Source organism: Hibiscus syriacus, unplaced genomic scaffold (assembly GCF_006381635.1).
Source record: "Hibiscus syriacus cultivar Baekdansim isolate YM2019G1 unplaced genomic scaffold, ASM638163v2 tig00000132_pilon, whole genome shotgun sequence".
Lineage (NCBI taxonomy): Eukaryota > Viridiplantae > Streptophyta > Magnoliopsida > Malvales > Malvaceae > Hibiscus > Hibiscus syriacus.
In genome coordinates, this window is record NW_024061764.1 from 302670 (window position 1) to 311180 (window position 8511).

Sequence of the window (8511 nt, forward strand, 5' to 3'; positions counted from 1 at the left end):
GTAAGGCATAATAACCGATGTTATTGATTAGTAATTTGGTGAATATATGCGAGGACATTGAATCAAATTCACAAATTTCACTGAAGATAGGTAACGAGAAAGTACAATCTTTTGGGACAAGAAAACAAGTATATACAAAGGAAAACAATGGACAAACATAATGAATATCAAATGCTGAGTCCTTCTATTTCTTCACCCCAAATCTTTCTCGAAAGTTGACATGTGTTTCGAAGATTCAGATCGTACAAAAGATGTGTGAGCATGAGAGTCTTTCCCTGAACTGTCAGGCTTCCGAGGGAATCCGCCATTTCAACTTCTGGCTATTCGAGCCGTCCATTACGGATTTTCAACTCGAATCCTCCTTTGGTTTCAAGATGCCCATTTTGGGTTTTCATCTTGAACCCTCCTTTATTTATTTTTCTTCTTTTTCATTTTTAATTTTTTTCCTTTTTTCATTTCCTCTTTTTTTTTTTTTTTTTTAGGTGTAATATCGTTTGACCGAATCTGAATTCACGGGATTAGGCAAATCTTCCCCATCCATTTCTGTTAACACCAAAGCTCCTCCTGAGAATGCCTTTTTTACAACATAGGGACCTTCCCAGTTCGGCATCCACTTCCCTCGAAAGTCTTTTTGCATAGGTAAGATCTTTTTTAGTACCAAATCGCCTTCACGAAATTCTCGAGGTCTGACTTTCTTGTCATATGCTCGTATCATCCTTCTCTGGTACATTTGGCCATGGCAGATAGCTCTCAGCCTTTTCTCCTCAATCAAATTTAATTGATCAAACCTACTTTGTACCCAATCAGCCTCGTCCAGTTTCAACTCCATCAATACTCTCAAAGAAGGTATTTCCACCTCGACAGGTAAAACTGCTTCCATCCCATATACCAAAGAGAATGGTGTTGCCCCAGTAGATGTACGAACGGACGTGCGATAAGCAAGCAACGCAAAAGGTAATTTTTCATGCCAGTCTCTATTTGTTTCAGTTGCTTTTGTGATGATCTTCTTGATGTTTTTATTCGCTGCCTCTACTGCCCCATTCATTTTTGGGCGATAAGGAGCCGAATTGTGATGTTTGATCTTTAACTTTGTGCAAACTTCCTTCATTAAATCGTTGTTCAAATTCAATGCATTATCTGTGATGATCCTTTCAGGTGTTCCATATCTACAAATGATTTCTCTTTTTAGAAATCTGCACACTGCTCCTTTTGTGACATTAGCATAAGAGGCAGCTTCAACCCATTTGGTGAAGTAATCTATAGCCACTAAGATAAAACGATGTCCATTTGAGGCCTTCGGTGAAATTGCCCCAATGACATCGATGCCCCACATTGAAAACGGCCAAGGTGCGTTCATTACATGGAGTGGTGAAGGAGGAACATGTATTTGGTTATCATGAATCTGGCATTTATGACATCTTCGAGCAAATCTGATACAATCTCCTTCCATAGTGGACCAATAGTACCCAAACCTCATGATTTTTCTAACCATTGTGAATCCATTAGCATGTGTTCCACAAACTCCTTCATGGACTTCCTCAAGTATTTTCTTGGCCTCGATTCTATCCACACATCTCAAAAGCACCTGATCCTTGCCCTTTTTATACAATATATCTCCATCAAGGACATACCCCATTGCTAATCTTCTTAAGGTCCGTTTATCATTCTCCGCTGCCTCTGCCGGGTAAGCCCGATACTTTACGTATTGGAGAATATCATAATACCATGGGAGATTATCATCTTCTTCTTCCTCTATGTTGCAACAATGAGCTGGCATTTCTCTTATACTCATCCGAATAGGCATCATTCGAGATTGATCATCGGCCTTAAACATAGCTGCCAACGTAGCCAAGGCATCTGCCATTTGATTTTCTTCACGAGGAAGATATGCAAAAGAAATTTCTTCAAACTCTTTGATCAACTCCATCACTAAGTTCTTGTATTCTATCAACTTGGAGTCTCGAGTCATCCATTCCCCGCGAAGCTGATAAATAACCAGAGCAGAATCGCCGAATACTTCTAGGCTTTTAACTTTGCGCTCAATTGCAGCTTGAATACCTAAGATACATGCTTCATATTCCGCCATATTGTTAGTGCATTCAAAGGCAAGCCTACTAGTACAAGGATAATGATCTCCCTCAGGTGAAACTAGTATTGCCCCAATTCCATGTCCCACAGCATTAGAAGCGCCATCGAAGTTCATTTTCCATGCTTCATTTTTCGGAGTATCCTCTTCAGTAACAAATATACTCATCAAGTCCTCGTTCGGAAAATCAAATTTTACTGGCTCATAGTCTTCTAATGCTCTGCTTGCCAGGAAATCTGCAATAGCACTCCCTTTAACTGATTTCTGGTTCATGTAGACTATATCAAATTCGGACAACAACATTTGCCATCTCGCCATCCTTCCAGTTAGAGCCGTTGATTCCATCAGGTACTTTAATGGATCCAGTCTTGATATCAACCAGGTAGTATGATACAACAAATACTGTCTCAGCCTCTTAGTAGTCCATACTAAAGCACAACACAGCTTTTCGATAGAGGAATATCGAGTCTCACAGTCAGTGAATTTCTTACTGAGATAGTAAATAGCTCGTTCTCTTCTTCCAGTTTCGTCATGTTGGGCCAACACACATCCCATTGACTTCTCAAAGACAGTCAAATATAAAATCAATGGTTTGTTTGGGATTGGTGGCATCAAGACAGGAGCAGTAATTAAGTAACTCTTAATTCTATCGAAGCATTCTTGGCAACTATCATCCCATTCTCCTGGATTTTGCTTTCTCAGTAATCGGAATATTGGATCACATTTCTCGGTCAACTGAGAGATGAATCTGGCAATATAATTTAACCTTCCCAGAAAACCTCGTACTTCCTTTTGCGTCATAGGGGGAGGTAATTCCAAAATTGCTTTGACTTTATCAGGATCTATTTCTATCCCATTCTCACTGACTACAAATCCCAATAACTTCCCTGAAGTAGCTCCAAATGTGCACTTGGTTGGGTTAAGCTTGAGCTGGTATTTTCTTAATCTTAAAAATAGTTTCCTTAAGACTTTTACATGTTCTTCTCCAGTTTGTGATTTGGCAATCATATCATCCACGTACACTTCTATATCTCTGTGCATCATATCGTGGAACAACGTAACCATGGCTCTTTGATATGTTGCCCCGGCGTTCTTAAGTCCAAAGGGCATCACCTTGTAGCAAAACGTACCCCACATTGTCACAAAAGTTGTCTTTTCCATGTCTTCTGGGTCCATCTTAATTTGATTGTAACCTGAGAAACCATCCATGAAAGAGAAAAGAGCATGACCAGCCGTATTGTCAACCAAAGTATCGATATGTGGGAGTGGAAAATTATCTTTGGGGCTCGCTCGATTGAGATCTCGGTAGTCAACACACATCCGAACTTTGCCATCTTTCTTTGGAACTGGCACTATGTTTGCTACCCATTCAGGGTACTTGGCCACTTGTAAAAATCCAGCATCGAATTGTTTCTTCACTTCTTCCTTGATTTTTAATAGCATATCTGGTCTCATTCTTCGAAGTTTTTGCTGAACAGGCTTGCATTCCGGTTTTATTGGTAGCTTGTGCATCACAATGTCAGTCTCCAACCCCGGCATATCTTGATAAGACCAAGCAAACACATCCCTATATTCCCGAAGAAGGCTTATAAGACCATCTCTTACTTTTGGTGAGAGTGAAGTGCCAATTTTAACTTCCTTTATATCCTCTTCTGTTCCCAAATTTATTGTTTCAGTTGTCTCTTTGTGGGGCAATATTTGTCTATCTTCTTGCTCCATCATTCTAACAAGCTCAGAGTTTAGCTCACATTCCTCTTCATCTTTATAACCCTCAGATTCTTCGAGACACATGTCATTTTCAAAATCAATTTGTGGTTCAAAAGTATCATTACTCGAACAGTTGATATCTGAAGACCTGCGAATCAAAAGGAGTATATTTGGCTGTGGACAAAAATTTTATCTAATATTTATCAAGAGAATAATTATCAATAAAGAATAAAGAATACTCAAGAGATGAATAAAATACTTGCTAAGATTAGAATGAAAGAAGAACACTGTTTCATTAAAGCAATGACAAATAACAATTTGTCCTTTTACAAAAGCCCTATTATATTTGGGTCAAAAGGAGACAGATTTGTTATTATGCATTACTTTGAAAAGTGCTTATAGAACACAGGGAGTTCTTCAACAGTGTAATTGTTCAAAACATAGCCAGGAGGACACGGACGGATTGATGCCAAGGAACACTCTCCAGTAGACTCTTCTGTGATAACGTTGATGCTCAGGCTACCCAATAAATCTTCAACAATTTCTGTATCTTCAATATCCCCTGACTGTTTCAGCGTGTCAATCATAAATCCTCCAGACACAAAAGATTTGGAGAGTGGTGGAATGACCATGGGTCCCCAAACAAGGTCTTCTCCCTTTACTCTTGCCTTCCTCCTTTCCTTAAGCTTTTGTGCATCCTTGACTTTATCATGGTACGTTGGTTTGTATCCGAGACCAAAATAATTTCTTTTAGGAACTGGAGCCGACCCTTCTGTGATTCCTTGCAGTTTCTTTCCCAAGCCTTTCCCTACCTTTGCTCCTCTAGCTAAGGTCTCCTTTAATTGCATCTTTGTATTTTTTGAAAGATGAGGAATGGGAATTCTTTTGCCCTCAGAGATAAAAGTAGCATTAACAAATTCCAAGGACTGGAAGGAGGACTCTAGTGCATTTTCATCTACCCCTACATATGGTGCATCTGTAGTGATAGAGGCAATGATGTCTTCTTCCGCTTTGATGGTCACTAGAGTCCCATCAACAATGAATCGGAGCTTTTGGTGAAGGGAGGAAGGAACTGCCCCAGCCATGTGAATCCAGGGTCTCCCCAACAAGCAACTATAACTCGGATGGATATCCATGACAACAAAATCTACTTCAAATGTTGTAGGGCCAATTCTGAGAGGGATAATCATCTTCCCCATTATCTTGCGTTCTGTCCCATCAAATGCCCTTACAGCATTGCTACAAACCCTCATTTGTGATACATCCACAGGAAGTCTATTTAGAGTGGCGAATGGCATAACATTCAAGGCCGATCCGTTGTCAATTAACACCCCTGAGACGATGACTCCTTTGCAATGAGCCGTAATGTGTAAAGCCTTGCCCCTGCCTTTTCCTTCTTCAGGTATTTCGTCATCATAAAAATAAATAAAATTGTCTGCATTAATATGATTTACCATCCTGTCCACACGTTCCACTGGTATATCCTTCCCTACAAAAGTTTCATTCAGCACTTTGATCAGAGTATTTCGATGTACTTCCGAATGCAACAATAGAGATAACATTGAAATCCGCGCTGGGGTCTTATGAAGCTGTTCCACAATATTATACTCGCTGTGTTTCAGAAACTTTAAAAATTCCTGAGCCTCCTCAATCTTAACAGGCTCATTCAATTTATCCTCAGGATCTTTAATAACCACATCTCTTGCTTTATCAGCCTTTCCAGGAGCATAGCATCTTCCACTCCTGGTGAAAAATCCAACTTCAGCAACCTCTTCCTTCTTACTCTCAGGAGTATTAATTTGGCATGTATAGTCCCAGGGAACACTCTTGTTACTCTTATAGGCAAAAGGCGCAGGGGTTTTGATCACCACCCTAGATGTTATACTTCCACTGCTGGCCTCGTAATTTGGCTTCGATATGACCAGGACAGGCTTTTTTAAATTCTTTTCGGCTTCCCTTGAATTTTCTTCAGAAGCGCAGATATATCTTTCATTCTCACTCATTCTTTCTTCATAGAACTGCAACTCCTGCTTGTTCATTAATTCTTGGACTATTTGCCTGAATTCTTGACAGTCCTGAATCTGATGACCATTTTCACCATGGTATTCACAAAAGTTCTCTGTTTTTTCCATTGAGCATTCATTTCTAGGGCTCAACAACCCTCTCTCCTTTATTGAGCATATACCCACTTCAGTGGTGTTCTTATTTCTTCAATTCTCCTTTTAACTCTCTGATTTTTCTCAATAGCGTTTACTCCCTGATTCTGATGATTTGGAAGTGGGTTTGCAGCAACACATGGTGCTTCAGAATCATTAAAGGACACCACTTTTCTTTTGATCAGATCTTCAACCACTCTTTTAAAAGCGAGACACTTTTCAATATTATGTCCTCTGAGATTTGCATGATATTCGCATGTCTCATTTTCGTTGAACCATTTTGGATAAGGTGGTTTAATTGGATCAATGAATTTTGGTGACACTACGTGAGCTTGGACTAATCCATGGAAGAGCTCACTGTAAGTCATTGGTATGGGAGTGAACGTCATCCTTTCATTGTTATGCTCGCGCTTAGTCTCTCCTTGGGATGAAGAAGAATTTCCCATCTTCGGCTTGCTCACAGAGAAATTTACATTATTCACCTCTCCTTCTTTCCTTTTCACATAGGGTTTCTTTGCAGGAGTTTGGCTACCGACAATCTGCCCCTTCTTTAATGCTCTCTCAATCATCTCTCCACACATCACGATATCAGAGAAGCTCTTAGTTGCCACTCCTAACATATGATCAATATAAGGAGATTTTAACGTATCTATAAACATGGTTATAAACTCCCTCTCAATAAGCGGTGGGTGCACTTGAGCAGCAATATCCCTCCAGCGCTGAGCGTATTGTCGGAAGGTCTCATTATGCTTCATCTCCATATTTTGGAGAGTAACACGATCAGGCATCATATCGGTAACGTGTTGATATTGTTCTTTAAACGCATTGGCCAAATCCTTCCAAGACCCTATTTTAGCTCGGGTTAATTGGTTATACCATCTGACAGCTGACCCTGTCAAGCTGGCCTGAAAACAGTGAATTAATAGCCCATCATCCTTCACGAATCCTGTCATTCTTCGACAAAACATGGTCAAGTGAGCAACAGGACAAGTTTTTCCATCATACTTTTCAAATTCCGGCATTTTGAACTTTGGTGGTAATACTAGGTCTGGCACAAGACTCAATTCCTCTGCATTCATTCCGTCTTGAGAACCCTGCTTTCCCATTTCTTTAAAAAACCCTTTGCACCAGTCCTTTAAATGCTCCGGTACTTCCGTTTTAGGTTTCTCCATTTCCTCAGGATCTACATCAATATACTCATAAGGACTGTTTTGAGGGTTAGTCGTGGCCATTTGAACCTTTATAGCTGAAGACCCTGCAGGATGTTCCACTAGCTTTTCAGGTGAGATAACTAGTCTCGGGGTAGACTCCTGCCTAGAAACTTCAACAGGGGCAGCGCTTGGTTCTTTAACTGTTTCAGTACGTAACCCAGACATCTTGGTCATCATCTCATTCATCATATTAGCCTGGCTTTGCAGGATTTGATCTATAATTGACTTTTGTGACTGATCCATCTTTGCCTGCCATTCTTGTTGTATTCTTAGTAAATCTTCTTGCATTTCTTTCTTTAATTGATCAAGCTTGGCCTCCATGGCTCTACTTCGCGTGTGATAAGGATTGGAGTTCTTACTTGCCAGAATCGTCTGTCACATAACCCTTCGGAAATTAATTTTATTGTTCTTTTAAAATCGAATGCATATTATTGGTAATGTGCTATAAATGATACATTTTATTGGTGATGCATTATAAATGATGAATATTCTTATGCATAATGAATGATGCAAGTATGAAATGCAAATAAAAGGCGTTGACCCAAGCAGTAACCATTCGGAAATACTTTCATTGGATAAAAAGTTTCACTCATTACAAAGGAGTTCTATTACATATAAGGCCTAGCCCTCAGACTCAGCTCTACAATTTCATTCATAATGGCGATGATCTCCCTTGTATATTCAGAAACCGGATTTGTACGCAGTTGGATGATCTCCGCTCTATTGGCTAATTCGTTCATGTACCGAGCCACCTCACCCATTTGAGCAATAGCTTCCCCCATCATGCGCTCGCGTTCTTCTACCAAGGATCGATAATGCTCATATGTATTTTCCCATCCCTTATTGATGCGTTTGATTTCTTTTTCTAGACTGGTAATATGAATTCGGCATTTCTGGAGTTCACCTTTCAATTCTCTGATTTCCTTCTGGAAGGATTTGTTTTCTTCGAGAGCAACTCTTAGGTCCACTGAAGCGGGAGGAACTTGCACTTGCAGAAGGGATTGCTCAAGGTTCGATACATGACTTTTGAGCTCATCATTCATAGTTCGAGATTGGTTCATCTCATGTTCGAATCTCATCTGTAATTCTCCCATTTCTCCCGTGAGCTCATCTACTTGCTGACTTTTTGTCGAGAATCTCTGCATCCACGATCCAATCTCTGCCTGCTTTCTATCGAGGAATCGATTCCATCCCTGTCTCTCAGACCACATCTCTTCTTTCTTTTGCTTTCTTTCTTCTTCGAGCTCTAAAATTCTTCGATCTTTGTCCTCAAAGTCCTCAATTATACTGTTCATCTCAGTTTTCAACCCCTGGACTTGATTCTTTTCTTCTTCTAATTCTTTCAGGCTGA

General features: G+C 40.0%; 1 protein-coding gene across 1 annotated transcript; it reads right to left on the minus strand.

The window, feature by feature from the left end:
- Nucleotides 1-490: 490 nt before the first annotated feature.
- Nucleotides 491-6983, minus strand: LOC120121584 (the record flags this gene model as incomplete). The annotated part of the gene is made up of 3 exons (XM_039140937.1): nucleotides 491-3838; nucleotides 4792-5427; nucleotides 6438-6983. Coding segments are annotated over 3 exons (4530 nt in total), but the record flags the coding sequence as incomplete, so codon positions are not given.
- Nucleotides 6984-8511: the final 1528 nt, after the last annotated feature.